Source organism: Xenopus laevis, chromosome 3L (assembly GCF_017654675.1).
Source record: "Xenopus laevis strain J_2021 chromosome 3L, Xenopus_laevis_v10.1, whole genome shotgun sequence".
Taxonomy (NCBI): Eukaryota; Metazoa; Chordata; class Amphibia; order Anura; family Pipidae; genus Xenopus; species Xenopus laevis.
In genome coordinates this window covers 69,682,519-69,699,983 of record NC_054375.1, presented here as the reverse complement: position 1 = coordinate 69,699,983, position 17,465 = coordinate 69,682,519, and the positions used below count along the sequence as shown (strand labels likewise).

Here is a 17,465-nt window from a genome sequence, read left to right as displayed (position 1 = left end):
ATTGTGACCCGGTCACTGCTCTCTTACAGACCCAATACTATTGGGCCCCCTGACTAGCAATTAAGTTGATGGCTCTGTAATAACCATTGATTCCTGTAGTACAATAGCAAGGATAAGCAAGGTTTTAAAAGACTATTTCTTAAACACGGCTCATTTAAAAACCAAATCAAATTGCAAATTTTTTTGGGAAGCACTTCTTGTACATTTTATTTTTTGGAGGCTTTCCTTCCCCTTTAAAGCTCAGCCTTATAACATTTGACTAACACAAGGTACAACGCAACATAATTATAAAATGATTCAAAATGTATTTTGTCCTAGAGAATGTTTCCATTAAAAACCATGAAGATTAAAAGCATAGCGCTTTCACTTGCAGATCTCCTCTGTATCAACAAATACAGCAATTAAGCTGCATCCTATTACATGTTGATTGTATATAGTTTATATTGGAGACCAGATGCTGCAGAGTTTATGAGATTGAATGCTCAGTACACGCTTTGATTTAATAAATGGTAGCTGATCTAAAGGGGCTCGATTTAAATATGTAAGAGGAATGATTCTATTAATGTTTCACACAGAAGCCAACACAAAAAGGATGCTCTAAAATTAAACTGCATTTTAAAACTTCAGAAGGTTTGGTGCCAAAGCTGTTAAAAGAAGGAGTGCTTGCTATTTATGTCACTGCTATTATCCCATGTATTGAGATGATTAGTCAATAAGCCATCAGCTCTTGGACATTCTCGGAGGCAATACCTTTGAGGGCCTCCTGCTGGACAGCAATGACCAGAATAGTTAATGAGCATACCCCCTGTCTAGGCCTTTACATCAGACTGGTTTAACATATTTTGTAATTTTCTTTTATTCGGTTTGCCATTTTGATGATCTTTTATTGGTGCCCATATCCCTATATTTTCAAATCAAACCCTTATAAATTAACATATGAAACATCAAAATCTTTCATTTATAACATGACAGTCATGTTAAGGCTCAAGGAACATGGGTAGTTTTACCCCTGGATAAAATTGTGGTGTAAAATTGTTAGCATTTGTCACACATAACTTTCTCTATAACCAACTACCATCTTCATTAGCATGGACTACAGCACGTTCATCACAAATAAGGCCTGATGGCCTGATTTTTTTTAATAGATAATAATTACACGGAGAAAATCATTTGGCTTGGTCATGTTCAGTTACCAGATTTAGAAGACATTTCAATTCAACTAGTCTTGCCACTTTAGTCACCCATATAAAACCAGACACATATAAAAGTACAACAACTTGCTAAATGTCTAATTATACATTTTAGATGCATATTAAATAATTAGCAGAGTTTATTTCCTATGTGTCTAATTTTGATTCTATGTTTTAGCAAACGAGCAACCCCCATCTGAGTAAAACTTAAACTGTCAACGTTCAGGGGCTAGTCCACATGAGGAGATTTTGTCGCCTGGGGAAAAACGCTGAGGCAGTTCGGGGAGATAGTCGCTCAAAAGACGAGGCAATTAGTCGCCAGGCGACAAAATCTCCCTGAATCTCCTCGTGTGGCCTTACCCTTAAAGGAGAAGGAAAGCTACGGAGGCATTTTATTGCAAATAGATTAGCTGCAATAGTGCAAGCTAGAATGCTATATTTATTCTGTAGAATGTTTTACTATACCTGAGTAAAAAGCTCTAGAAGCTCTCTGTTTGTGTAGGATAGGAGCTGCAGTATTAATGTGGTATGACATCACTTCCTGCCTGAGTCTCTCCCTGCTCTGGGCTCAGATTACAGTAGAGAAGGGAGGGGGGGGAAGAGGAGCAAACTGAGCATGCTCTTGCCCAGGGCAATGAGGTTTAAGCTGAAGGCAGGAAGTTTGATACAGAAGTCCATGTGTACACAATAGAAGGAAAGAAATGCAGTGTTTCTTTTAACAGGGGACTCAGAGCAGCATTACTTTGGGGGTTTACTGGTATATTTAGATGGACCTTTCTGATAAGGCTTACTTAGTTTTAAACATTCCTTCTCCTTTAAAGGTCAAACTTTAGAGTTTTTAGACCTCGAATAGTTTCTAATTTAAGAAAAAAACAAGAATGGAAAAAACTCAGTGAGCTCTGGGTTAACAACCCAAAAATTGATAGAGTTTTCGGCAAAACCCCCCCCCCCCACAAATTACTTGTATTGATCGAGTTTTCAGACAAAACATGGATAACTGTTAATCATCACTAAATACATGCTGCAAACTGCATTGTTTTTGACCAACTCTGTGCTACATATCTAAATTAATAATCAGTAGTGAGCAAATATTTTCACCACACATGGATTCATCTACAGATTTTTTCGCAAAACTGCGAAAAAAATTAACCTCCAAAAAATTTGCAGAGAAAAATGCAATTGGAGTGAGAAAAAAAGTCGCCCGTAGCATCTAATATATTTTGCTACAAAAAAACACCCAAAGAATTTAAAGCGTTTCGCGATTTTTTTTTGCTGTTTTGTGAATTTTTCAACAGTTTTGCAAATTTTTCGGCAAAGCAAAACGGGGAGATTCACTTATAATACACAAAAGCCATGAATATCCTGTAAATTATATCCTTATAAACGGTGAGTTCTGATGTCATCAGTTATAAACGGTAAGTTCTGATGTCATTTCTGTCACATGACTCACTGAAACTTGTGTATTATAATAAATAAAGTACCCCCAGTTGTAAAATATGAGGATATTAGAAGTTACCTCGGAGTTCCATGACCTGTATAAAAACACTCGGCCTTCGGCCTCGTGTTTTTATATGGTCATGAAACTCCTCGGTAACTTATAATATCCTTATATTTTACAAGAGGGGGTACTTTATTCACTATATCACTACTAATCAGCCAATTTCAAATTATTTTATAAGAACTGGGTCACCAGATGAACTGGCTTAGACACCAATAAAATACACATGCTGCTTGGCTGTCGTTTGCCATGCACAGAAATTAATGTTTTATGTATTATAAACAACACCAACAGTACATGGAGACACCATAGTATTTTACTGTATGTAGAAAGAACAGTATAAGAGTTTAGTGTCCCTTTAAAGAACATTAAAAAATGGTGAAAGTCAAAATATTTTAATGCAAATAGTGATTATAAAAGTATGAAAAATATGTAGAACAGATGTTAAAATAGACCACAGTGCATGTAATTAAATCTACTTTGTTTCTCGAATATAATGTTCTCCCCTTTGCTTCATCACCTTGTTATAGCTGTTTTAAGTTTCGCTAATAAATTGTTTCTCTGTGCACTTCCATTTAATGTTCTACACAGGCTGCCTAGGCCTACTCTCTAGAGGTATATATTTTATAGACCAAGCAAAAAAGGAAACCACCTACATGCACTAACAAGCATAAGAAATGCAAGCTACTTAGTAATACAGTTCATTTCTGAACTTTCTAAAAATAATTTGCTGGAATAAACCAAAGTGTATTCTTGGATTAATCAAGAAAAATGCAGATAAAATGTATTTTTTTTTAACTTTCATGCTTCATAGTCTTTATTACATAATTAACTTTTCTCAAGCGCTTCATAAAACGGGTGTACCATATATACTGTAACTGTATTTAACTTCATAATGTTTAAGGTCTACAACAATTAATAAAGACTTTTTAAAGGAAAAAATGCAACTTAAAAAAATGTATAGCACTAGGCTTTTAGTCGTGGGTATAAATACAATGAATACTTACAAACGAAATAAATATATGAATTCCTCTTACATTTTAAAAAATGTATAAGATTTTGCCTTGCAAAGTGGTCATTGCCAAACTTATACAGTTATACAGATATGCAGGGAATAAGAGAGAGTTTTTTATACTTTAATATGAGATATCCTTTAGGGATTACACATTATTATACATTACTATAATTTAACACGCATTAATAATCAATTTGACATTTGTTAAAAAGTTCAGAGATGAAAGAAAAGGAGTTTATAATTCTACTTAATTTAATAAACCCACTAAACACTTTTATTATTGCAAGCTGGATATGTAGTTTGAACTGTGTAATAAATCCCTTTTAGTATGTTCTAGTATGTCCCATTTTATATCTTTCTGCTCAATGTCTCCCCTATTCATTTCTTATCATCTCATTCACGCCATTGCCTAACTGCAGTGGTTGGTAAACTGAACCCAAGCAACCAGATACAGTAGTTGTTGAAATTCCAACTGCTGAATAAAACGCCTAATAATTCAAAAAGTGGTTTTCAAGCAGGCTGATAAGGGAGGGCTCCTTGTGATCCAGAACGTAATAGATTATGAAAATGAAGCACTGAGACAGCTTAATGATGTAGAAAAGTATAGTGTTGAGTAATCTGGTAAAGGATTTTAAGAAAGAATGAGAACATATTGCACAATTTGGTAAACAAGTGAGTATGTGTTTACGATGTGTAAAGCAATAACACCTGATTTTCCACAAACGCCAATATTTTATCACCTACGCAAGGTGCATAAAGGGGATAGCCACTACGGTACACACCAAACCTTATGTGGGGAACTCCATGTTGAGGGTGGTGGACTCTTGTCACCAACGACATTTCAACAAGGGTATACCCAAGGGCAGTGATGGGCGAATTTATCCGTCAGGCGCAAATTCGCTGCAAATTTTCGAAATTCACCACCGGCGAATAAATCTGCGAAACCACTGCGAAAATTCGCCGCCGGCAAAAAAACGGACAAAAAAAAATGGACGCCGGCAACAAAAACGAGACGCCGCGCTTTTTCGACGATCCGCGAATTTCGCAGGAAATTCGCAAATTTTTCAACGAAGCGAAGCGCCCCAAATTCGCCCATCACTATCCAGGGGACAATTTCTCATGCTGCGCAGGAACTGTAGTACGGAGGACCGTTTCCTTGTGGAGTCTTGTAAATTGCAAGACACATTTTTGGAGAAGGGGTGTGAAATGAGCGTATTGCAAGGCACTTTTAGGTCTGCCCTGTTAGCGGATAGGAACAAGTTGATAATGAAGTGATAGCGTTAATCCTTCCACACAACCGGTATCACTGAGTATGAAATATAACAGACAATTTGGTCGAATAAAGGGAATAGTCAACAAATAGTTTCCAGTTTAGCATGCAGATAAAGAATTTAAAGAGATATTTGATTCTGGGTATCAGGATGTAGCTAGGAAAGCCCCTACAATAGGCTCCATTTTGGCCCCGAGTTTTTACTCTGGATATAAATCAGGAACATGGCTACAGAGCCGGGAAATGTTTAAGTGCTGCTCAACAAGGTGTATAATGTGTTCAGTGGTCCAGATATCGAATTGTTTTGAGAGTAGCATAACACATGAAAAATTCAAGATTAACAGATTTATTAACTGTAACACAAAATCTGTTGTTTATCTTTTAGCGTGTGTGATTTGTTACAAACAATATGTTGGCTGCACCATTAGACCCTTGAAGGAGAGAGTGAGGTAGCACTTCAATTCAATCAAATCTGGGGTGAGTCGACGGTAGTGTTGAGACACTTCAAAGAGTGTAATGACTGTAGTGTGGGGGCTCTCAAAGTTCAGGGAATAGAGTATGTGACCTTAGGGCCAAGAGGTGGGAACTTGCAATCGAAACTTTTAAGGGGAGAAGTCAAATGGATAGATAAATTACAGACGAGACACCCTCAAGGATTAAACTCTGTGTTTGACATCAGTATATTATTTTTAATATTTAAAGAATGGAATAGGGATTGCAAAAAATTATTGGAATAAATTGATACTAATTTGTATATAACCATCTTTTTACATATTTATCTATGGATTGAACTAAACTTTGTACCTACTGTTTCTAAATGAATTTGTAACATTATGAAACTATGGATTTGAAACTTAATGAATTGAAACCTTTTTTGCTTTATGATAAGTAATACAGTAGCTATTGTAGTAACTGATAGTAATGATCATTTATACATTTGTTTGAACTTCACTGAACTTTAAGATACATTTGATTAATTTGGTATTTTTCCTTTAATTAGAATGTTTTTAGACGGTCTACTCATGTGTTGCTAATTAGTATATTGAACGGAATGATGAAATATGTGGGAAGAGGGCGAGTTACCTTTGTGGGTATAAATTGTGGGAATAAATAATTCCTGCTCAGGAGTACGTTGTTACAAAATGTGTCAGACCTTGGGCTACTTTGCTCTTTTAATTGAATGTAAGTAATAAAGATGGATGTTTTAACCAGGGCCGGATTTACATAGCGGGCGCCGCAAGGCCCACTGCCGTTTGTCCCCTCTGTCCCCTACCCTTTATTCATGCAAATTTTCATGGAGATTGTATCTCCTGCGCATCCCCAGTGTTTTGAAGGAATGTGGGTGTGGTTGGGCAGCATGCCGCCCCCCTAAAATCCTGCCACCCTAGGCCCGGGCCTAGGTGGCCTTCCCACAAATCCGGGCCTGGTTTTAACCTTTCATTGAACTGAGTGATTCTTGCCTCCAGGAGTGTGCCACAACCTCTAGGTTCTTCTTTGTGCAAGTTGCCTCCTTAGTGACAGACTCGGGACGGTGGCATCCGGGTCACACCACGAAGCGGGTAAGCTTTTCCATATATGACTGCTTATGGGAGATTGAAAATTGGGGTAATACTTGTCGTGAATGGATTTGCCTAAAACAGTAAGAGCGGGGTTCGGGGGTATGGTGCACCCAAACCACTTTGTTTAAACAGTGAGCGGTCATTGAGTCCAGCAAGCTCCATAGCAATATGGGTGGTGGTGAATAAGTATTTACTAGGAAACTCCAAAAAGGGTGCTGGAATTTGTTGTATATATTCATCGCCAATACAACCATTTTTGGGAGTACCGTGCAAAAAAATAATGACATTTAAAAATACTTCTGTTATTCAGGATACAGTATAGAAACTTCATTGTTAATAAAAGCATTGTTTTAAATTATTAACTTCCTGCTGTCACGTGTTCCCTTAGGAGACGTTGTGGAGTACCAGGAAGTTGAAAGCCTAAAGACTGGGTAACCCCGGTTGTAACAAAACACAGCAGTATGGAGGTAAGAATCCATGATAATGGTGAAAGAATACAGTGAAAAAAAAACAGTGCTTTCAATGTAATCGTAGAAGCTGCAGGTAGAGACCCTTATCTTGTTTACTTTTATTAGCTGAACGATGCACCAGGCCAGGATATACTTTACTGCTTCCTAATTGCCATTTTGGTTATCAGGGACCACACACATTAGCAATAAGGACAATAATTCAAAATTAAAACTACCCATTCTGTTTGGCCTCTTCTCTGTGACCCTAAGAAGCACAGCGTACCACTAACTTCTGTGGAAGTACAACTATTAGCAAAAGCATTTTGGTACAGGTACCACCATATAATACTTTTTCTCCACAACTTTATTTCACACTTTAAAATCACTTTATAATCTTTAAGTTGTTCCATTTTGGAATTTATTTTAACTATAATTATGTAAATCCAGGAATCATTATGGCCGGATTGATAGCACTTATTGATTTTTTTTTTTTTAAATCGACAATTTGGCAGGTGCATAAAATTCCTTTTGATGCACCAAGAAAAAGAATTAAACACTGGGGTCTGGCAAGTGGCCATGTCACAATGATTAGGTCCTTTTATTGCTAGTATAGCATAATTTAAAACTACATTTATATAAAGTTGAGATTAATATGTTATGAATTTTATCATTGCTATTAAATAAAATGCAAATTATACAAAAGGACTGGACGAAATGGCACATAATTTGCAGTTCAATAATTTGCAGTTCAATTAAATAGCTAAATAAGAAGGGCACCAGCTAGTAATAATACATTTACAACTAAGCATTGTTTGGAAAATTAGTACATCTCTCTTTTGCTGGAAGTGATGGTGAAGTAATGAATAAATGCCAAGTCTAGGGCTGCACAATTTGAAATATAAAGAAAGAAACTGGGTCATATCAACAATTATGCTTTTGGCCAGAAAAATTTGGATTTTCATTATTTTAGTTGTGCATGCTCTAGGTTTGTTTAGTTATTGTATCCCTCCTACTCTGCTAATTAAACATATCTATACTTTACAAAATACACAAACAATATATATTCCTATAACAGGAAGATTTCTTGGACAAGCATAATATCCAAGGCAATGGTAATACTAATATCTACAATTAGTATAGATATTGGTATATATAGTTTATGTGAGTGTATGGAGGGGTCAGTGTGTTTATGTATGTGCATTGGGTTTCATTTGGTGTTTTTTCAACCCAACCTAACCATGTAGTTATTGACATCTGCCCTATGGGAGGTAGGCACCCTCATTAGCCCAAGTATAGTTCAGCAGCTCCTTATTCCCTACTGTATATTATGGACCTGTCAGTAGTGCAGCAGGTAGAATTTACTGGTCAACTGTTTAAAAGCAAACTTCTTATTGGTTGCTATAGGTTACTGCTAATGGGCAAATTTAGTGCCCATATTACATATGGAGGTATGACTAAAACTCCTGGTACAGCAATTTAAAACTGCTAATATCTCAGAAAAACTACTAAAATAGTAGTAGGCAGACTGTTTTTACCCATTACACTATCCCTTGAAATTAAATGTCAGGGATTCAGTAAAAATCCTACCACTCTGCATTATGAGAATATATGGGGGATGCCTCTGAAAATACCCTATTGGTGAAATTAGACTGGGCCACTAATACCTTATTAACACTATATTTAATCTCCAGGGTACAATTTCGTGGGAATGATCATTTTATATTCAGAAGAAATGTATTTTGGCAGTATAGCTACACAAACCTCCTTGTCTGACTCATTTAACCAGATTTGAGTTGCTGCCCACTTGCATAGAATAATGTGGTCAGCAGCCCAACTTCTAGTTGTAAATTCAGGGATCTCTACCACCGCAAGTGCTCACACAAGTGCCACACAACCACGCGCACACAGCTCCACAGACTGACTCCCAGCAGGCAATAGAATTGAAAAATGGGAGTGTAACCAGACACCTGTGTGGGAGTGTAGTGAGAGGGAGTGGAAGGGGAGTGTAACTAGTCACATATAGAAGGGTTACATTTAAATCTCTGCTCCTTTTGGCTACCACTCCTTTCTCCCTTCTTCACTCTAGTAAGCAAATCTATCCCAATTCGCTTTGCCAAAAAATCAGCACAACTGCTGAACAATAAACGAAACAAAGAAAAATTCCTAAAAAGCATTGAAGCAACTTTTTTTTCTCACTTAAAGTAAAAGGGCATTTTTTTCTCACGTTGTTTCTCATACAAAAAGGGGCATCTTTTCTTGCGGCAACTTTTTTTGTCTCTGCGATTTTTCGTAAGTTTCGTAAGAAAGTTTGCAGATTCGCTACGAATCCATGGTTGCCAAAAAAATCTCTATTTATTTCTCTCTTACAAAAAAACATGTTCTACTCACTTCTATATTAAATCTATCAGCATTGTCTATGGGGTTGTTTCTAGAAACCCTCATTCATTTTTTCTGTTAACTGATTTCTTCTGATTGACTGCCAGTTACCAGTTAAGTGATTATATCTAATTAGATTATATCTAATTATTACCCATCATTATCATCACCGTACTTATCATAATAATGTTTCTTTATGCAGTGTGATTTGTAAAATGTTTAAGGGATATTACAGGTTCAATATATTTTTGTATTATATTCTGTGAAACAGATTCATAAAAACTAGTTAAAGCTTTGTCAATTTATTCATTTTATGATGCACTCAAATTTTTATTACCTAGCAGCCATATAGGCCAGACCTTACCAGTAACTCTTTGCTGCGTTACAGCAGATGAACTGAGCAATGGCCCCAGGTAATAGTTGATGCAATGCCATGTCTGAGGTGGCCAAGTATTCCATTTTTCAACGGCAGCAAGAGCTTTAAGTAGTTTGCTTTTCAGTAACTGAGTTTAACGCACGCATTTAGGATCTTGACTCTCCAACGACCCCGAACATTTAACCAGCAAGTTTATTTATACTTCATTAATGGAGAACCATTTAAGATACTCTTTAAGGTATGATTTAATACTCGTCAAGGCTGTATTCACACTACTAACTGCATTTATAAAATGTAGTAATATATAAAAGAACACATTGCCTACCAAGAGATTTCAGAGCTGTTATGAAGTAGAGGACTTACTAAGTGGAAATCCATTGCATATATTTATGTGAGCACTGAACAATTATATGTGTCACACTATTGCCTTTTCCAGAGCTGTAAGCTTCAAACTTAATTGCAAAAACTATTATTCTATTTTTTAAGGGGGTTGGCCAGTCCTACAGTTAAGTTTTTCTTATCTGCATTCTCCTACCATAAAAGTACAGTAATTACACACTAAGGGGGTCATTTACTAAGCTCCGAATGCCCGAAATTCCCCGAAATCCGAAAAATTTGTGATTTTTTTGTGTTATAATAGGTTTAAAAAAAAAAACATGTTTTTTCGGAATTTATTAAACCCCAAGGGCTAAAAAGCCAGAATATAAAACCGCGGCATCTCAAACCTGTCGAGGTTGCATAAAAGTCAATGGGAACAGTCCCATTGATTTTTGGTTGTGTCGGGGGTTTCGGGCAATTTCACTATTTTTTCGGAGGAAAACTCAGAATTTCTCTGAATTTTTGGGGGTAAATTCACGAAAAAATCGTGAAATTCTGAACTTTTCCCGCAAAGGTAATTTTTGGGAAAATGTAATAATAAATAAGCGTGGAAAACGCGAGCCGGTTACATCGGAGTTTGTAGCAGCCGATATTGAGATAAATTTGGACCTTGATAAATAACCCCCATAGTTTTTCACTGCTAGTGTATTTCAGCCAGCAGAGAAAGGCCTGATACCTCACATTAATCATGTCACTTAAATAAATGGAACCCTGTCACTGTTCATAACAGCTGGTTTAAATACTGAAAATATATATGAGAAATATATACATAAATATACATTTGAGAGTTATCTTTAAAAAGTGCCCGTCTTGAATAATAACAGGTGGTTACCATTCATATCAATAAAAGGGCAATTCACTACTAGCTCTAATTATTCTTTTATATCTATATCTATATATAGAAAAGAACTTTCATTTGAAGCAACGTAGGGGGTTCTTCACAGTCAGGACAGTGAGGTTGTGGAATGAAAGTAGGGAGGGGTGTGTGTATGGATGCTGGGTTTTCATTTGGAGGGGTTGGACTTGATGGACTTTGTCTTTTTTCAACCCGATTTAACTATGTAACTATGTAACTATGTAACTATATATATATATATATATATATATATATATATATATATATATATATATATATATATATATATATATATATATACACACACACACACACATTTAAATGTGTACCTTTGCGGCTTTATTTGCTTGTTTGAGTGTTTGTTCCTTGTGATTGGACAAGGTATGAGCAAACATTCTTATTCTTAAAGAGTATGACTTTTTGTGCAAAAAACAGCAGACCCCGTGCATGCACTGCTATCCAATAATCAGGATGTAATGTTGTTCCATCTATTCCTGCATTTGCATCCATGCATTTTAACATGCATTAGCCACTTAGCACTGGGTGGAGTAATGAGAAATGAACACCACCCTCTATATCTGACTCTAACCCGCTCCTGCGTGACAATAACCTTGCCATACCTGAAAAGTAGTAATTGTATCATGCTCGTGAAGCTCTTCAAGGTATGATGAAAACCAAACAGCTCCTATGAGAGAAGGTATGTTTTCCAGGAATTGATGGAAAAGTGGAGGTACATATCCAGTCTTGTATACACCTAACTACAAGCATTGCACCCTTGAAAATAACACCCCTAACGGATAGTCCATGGACTGCAGTTATTGTTGTCCTCTGCTCAATGTCAGACCATTTCTACTTCCTTGGACTGCAGTTATTGTTGTCCTCTGCTCAATGTCAGACCATTTCTACTTCCATGGACTGCAGTTATTGTTGACCTCTGCTCAATGTCAGACCATTCCTACTTACTAGTCCTCATGGATGATTTTGTCCATATATTCTGTAGTTTAAACTGTCTTGGCAACCTCAGCCAGAGCTTTCATACCCAAATCAGACAAGATTTTTTGGAATATGGCTTACCAAAAACTGTAAAGACTGACAATGGCCCTCCTTTCAGTAGTACAGACTTTCAGTCTTTTGCCACTTACCTAGGCTTTACCCACAAGTTAATTAATCCTTACTGGCCTCAGGGTAATGGTGAGGTTGAACACTTTATGCAATTCATCAACAAAACTCTCAAGATTGCTATCATAGAATATAAGGGCTTGCAAAACAAATTATGCAAATACAGAGCAACTCTGTCTATACTATCAGAGGAATTTGCATAAAATTATAAAAGGTTCATTTTTAATATGTATTAGCACTGGGTGGAGTAATGAGAAAGGGTATGACACAGTAAGGGGAGGAGCAGACAGTGTGGAATGAACAGGCAGGAGTAAAGCTGACTTATAAAGTGTAGTCTGGCATGTTTGTGTTTATTCTGCAAGTTCCGCCACACCCTGCACTGGGTTATCACACAGGACAACTACTTTTGGAGTATGCTTAGAGTAGCTTTAATTTCCCTGTTTGCCTTGTTTAGTTCAAGAATTAAAAAAAATAGTTTTTTTGTGATTAGAACAGTAAGTAATGTTCAGCACAAATGTACAATGGGCAAAATGTAAATAAATATATAATATGGGGAAAATAACAAAAATAATAGTGTTTTTTTCCAAATACATTTGCACTATATAATCTAATTTTGCTAGTTACATTTTTTTATGGTATTTCCCATGTTAGTTGTACTGTTTTCTAAATTACAGTACAATAAACAAGCATCCAATCACCAATGGTGCATAACCACTAGGTTTTCTATGCTTGCAGCCAGTATAGTTCATATATAACAAAACAACAACATTAAATTACTTTTTCAGGAGTGACTGAAGCCAGTTGTTGATTCCATCTTTCCTATAGTAAAATTCACTGGGTTGGAAGACCAATTTATAATCTTTAAATTTCCATAGTTTAGCATCCAATGGCCCAATGTGACTATGAAGGGTGATGAAACAGCAACCTCCACTAGCTTTACCTAAGCCCACATTCATATACTAGTAATGGTGACTTTTTGGGCAGCTGTGTTTATTAGGCAGTGGTGCCTAAAATCTCATAATAACTGAAAAACAATAGGAAAGAGCATTACATTTTCCCCAGGTCACAAGCACTTTAGCATTTGCACCCCAGTGAAAATAAATGGCCCCTTTTATACTGTATATGATATAAGACATCTTAAAAAAAAAGTCTTCTTCTAATACACATGTTTGTGTTTGCTGATTTGTTTATTCTGTAATGTGACCGCAAAGGTATATCTTTCTGAAAGACGATACACAAAGTTATCTGATTTATTTTTAATACAGCTTTAGCAAAAATCACCAAGCATGGTTTGTCAGTGAGAAACTGGTCTGCTATTGTGCTGTCCTTGAAAAACAAGTAAAAGCTATTGTCTCAGCTTGTAGGGTGAAAAGTATTAACTACTCCAAGGATAACACTTTTGGAATCCACAAGGCAGGCACTGCCAATTTGTACTAACCATTTCAGTGCTGGAAAGAACAGGCTGTCCCTACAGTTGTTCTACCCAGGGACACCCTCACCATATTTACCCTGTCTACTTAACACACTTTAACATACTTTGTAATTACTGCTTGTCATTGTAGGTGGTAAGGTAGGAATGGTCCCAGGAGGCATCTTTTGCAATCTATTATCTACAGTTTATAAGCACAAAAGGAAGCTATTGTGGATTAAAGTTCAGTTTGGGCAGATCTGTGCTCTTCTACTTGTATGGCAAAATCAGGTAATCAGGAAGAACCTTGATGTCTTATTTATTCGATGCATCCTTCCTCCATCACTATATTTAAATTATTTATGGCACTTTATACACTTTCCTCCATTCCCTTTCTAAAAGAATGGGTGCAAGAACTCTCATAGGACCAGTTCAGAAGTTATCCCATTTGAATGTAGGAAAATGGTTCAAAAGAAAAAATAAAACCTTGTGGGACTGCACTTTTCTAATTGCTTCAACTCTGGTCTCTATTATTTTGCTCTGTTCTGTTTAGTCTTGTCCTTGGTCTTTCAATGTATTCATTTGCTCATGTGTCACTTGCCCTGACATTAGATAGGATTCGATTGAATTGGTATAGTAATTGTGAGTTGTTCAGGGATCTGTTGCAGTAGCCTTGTCAACTTCTTTCATTTCCGATACTGTATACAGAGGTGCTTAATTTTCTTAAAAACATCAAGTTCCAGCAATGCTTCAGTAAAAGGAGCAGAACTTAGTTTCGTTTTGGATTCTACTCAACAGATGTATAGTTAAGCTACAGCAGTCCCAAACTCTACAAGTGCTTCACTCTGAGCGGCACTACATGGCAATAAATGGTAATACTTGAACCGGTTTCACTCTAAAAGAAACCACCAGGATTTGTACACCCCAAGCCAGTATCATTTTTGCCCCCTTTCATATTGATAATTCTATATAATAGAGAATCCTTTTGAAACCGTTGTCTACATAGTTCTTTTTTTTGCTTAATGTATTTCTTATTGTACTGGTGTTCTGTGTTTGCACAGTAATAATACACATTTAAAGGTTCTTTCTTTACAATTTATTGTGTCTAAAATTCATTGTAACCACATAAAGTAAGGACTTTCCTTTGTGTTATCTCAATGATAACACTAGGCCATTGCCTTGCTATAGAGGGGTTCTGATCATTAACTTATTTTTATAAATGTTTATAGACATAATATTAACAAATTTAATGGAAGAAATAGAAATACTTTTACAATTCATGTAAATAAATAAGGCAGTTACATGAAGAATGGAAAAATAACAATGGTGTATTGAGTAAAATATGGTGATTGGACTAAGTAACAGAAAATAAATATGCCATTTATTTTATACCTCCTTTTACAGTTTTTTTCAGTATAATTTATTTTACACAGTTTGATAAATAGGTCCCTTTAGAGTATAACAATTAAAACACTCCAGTTTCCTCTCCTTTGACTAAAGAACACAGTTAAAATATATGATAGTTGAAAGAAAAAAGTAGCACATGTTCCTTAGTACAGTGCAATGTCTAAAACACCTCCACTAAGTCAAACAAGGGCATAAAGGAAATCTATATCATCAATAGTCAGGCCTTTTCAGGTTTCTTTGTGAGAAATATTGATATTCAGAATTAAATTTTGTGCTAAGCAAGGCCACTGACTGGTACAAACATTCAAAAGTAAGATCTATGAACCATTCACAGAGGCAATAAGTGCACATACTATATCTTTATCAGACAAGATTCAATGAGAAAAAAATGTTTCTAAAGATTCAATTGTTTATTTCTGTTTCTTTTTATAAACTGTTAGTGATTCTTTATTTTAAATGTGATAAATACAATGAAGCTCTTAGTAAAAGATGGGTCTTTACAAATATTTATTCTTGTTTTGCTTAGAGAAATCATAGGATTACTTTAATAAAATGTAATTTAAATAGTAACAGAATAAATATAAAGGGAAGTCATGCTACATGCAGGGCCGTATTTTTAAAATAATACTAGTCTGGTTACACCGAGCATGTGATTTTGCAGTACAATTATTTTGTACTTTTTTTTTTACTTAAAAGGGGATAGTGTTATTTCTAAGTGAATGATATGGTGCTTAAAGCAGTTTTAATGTGTATCTTGCTCAGTGTCTGCCTTAATTACAATCAGTAAAGAAGCTAATGCTTGTCATGCAAGGCTACTCATAGTAACTTCTACAGCTACTTACAGTGGTCACTATGATTGCCTAGACGTCGGTTTTGTATACGTGCACGGATATGATTGGCAATCTATATGAACTATTAGGAGAGGATGATTATTTGGTTTAATTTTATGGTCACTTACTATATCTAGATTCCCTTAAATATAAATACTTGCAAGTGAGATTTTATCTATAGAGATACCCTTAAGTATTATTGCAAAATTATTTCTATCCAACAGTTAAAGACAAAATTGGATAATCCTAAAGCATTATTACAAGGAAAAAATTGTCCTTTGCAAATTAGCATTTGTCATAACTAACTGGCAATGTATATAGTGCTTAGAAAATTATATTCCTGATGGCCCAGAGCTCTGGAATTCAAGTGTATCATTATTGTGTGCTTATTACTATATTTACTGCATTGCATTATAAAACAGAATGCAAAATTTCTTACCTTTGTGATGAATTACACCGAATGCCAACTTCGCCCACAGAGTTACAATAAATATTATTATAAGTAATTTTCCTTTAATTGCTTTCTGCAGATATCTTTTATTCATCCTGGAAAAAATAAAAAGGTTATCCTCTAAACAAAAGTACATTTTGTCCCTGTTTCGAATAATATAGTATCTGTCCCTTAAGGATTGAAAAAGCATCCAAATCCTCATATAGAAAATGCATTATTGAAAAACTATCATTTTTTAACACCATGTCCTAATTACAAAATATACCACACAATGCCATAAACCACACAGTTTTGGCTGGTTACACCAACATTTATCTAAACTGTGGAGAGGTGTAGTAAATGCATAAATGATAATAATTTAGCTGGGAAATGTGACTGAATAAAATACAAAAAATGTTCTCATATAAAAATTGCAAATGAATAGAATAAATGGCTAAACCGGTATAGGATATTTTTTCTGTAATGCAAGGGTCCTAGGGTTTTGTAGATATGATATTTCTGTAATTTGGTAAGTTATAAAGGATAACGGATCTATATCTGATATACCAGTACCTGTACAGGTATATATAATAATTTATGCCTCAATTATGTTATGTAGGAATGACCAAATTGCACAATGTTCAATTGCAAGGAGTTGGCAGATTAATCAAATAAATGATAGATTGCAATAAAAATTAAGAAATGATTGATAAAAAATGCAGTTAGTGTAGAAACCCAATAGAGATTTTTAGGGAAGCAAGTTAATCTATATTACACTATAAGGGTTCAATCACACGGGCAGACTCCCCAAACTGCCTTCCGTCTGCTATAATGAGAAAACGCCAGAGCCACTGCACTCGCCGCGGCTCTTTGATTTCCGAAGACGCCTGAAGTTGCCTCACGAGAGTTTTGATATTTTATTACATGTTTTATAATAATGTATTTGTATTAGATGTTTCTTCTGACAAGAGGACTACCTCTTCCCATCAGGGAGCGAATTGTAAATTTGCCATGTTTTTTGAGGTTGATGAATATTAGAACTCTCTTTATTTTGGAGTTTAAGCCACTAACATTCCAAAACAAGAACAAGATCACTATTATGATTTCTAAAAATATTGCATCGGGGGTGGTATCTTAGGTAATGCCTAATGATCAATTACTTTTGTGTTACTTTGTTTAATGGTGCTTGCCCAGGAAGTAGGGAAAGAGAGCATATACAATTAAATAAAAGGAATTAACATATTTAAATCTTAGAATGCCAACACACCCTGACATACCCAACCAAACTGGAATGGCCTTAACAT

General features: G+C 35.6%; 1 protein-coding gene across 2 annotated transcripts in view; it reads right to left on the bottom strand.

Moving 5' to 3' along the window:
• LOC108710259 (chemokine-like protein TAFA-2) overlaps positions 1 to 17,465 on the bottom strand; it is a 147,085-nt gene that overhangs the window by 8,872 nt on the left and 120,748 nt on the right. For both annotated transcript variants that reach the window (XM_041586379.1, XM_041586380.1), the window contains exon 3: positions 16,171 to 16,277. In XM_041586379.1, the coding sequence (XP_041442313.1) occupies positions 16,171 to 16,277 (107 nt within the window). The remainder of the gene's footprint in view (positions 1 to 16,170; positions 16,278 to 17,465) is intronic.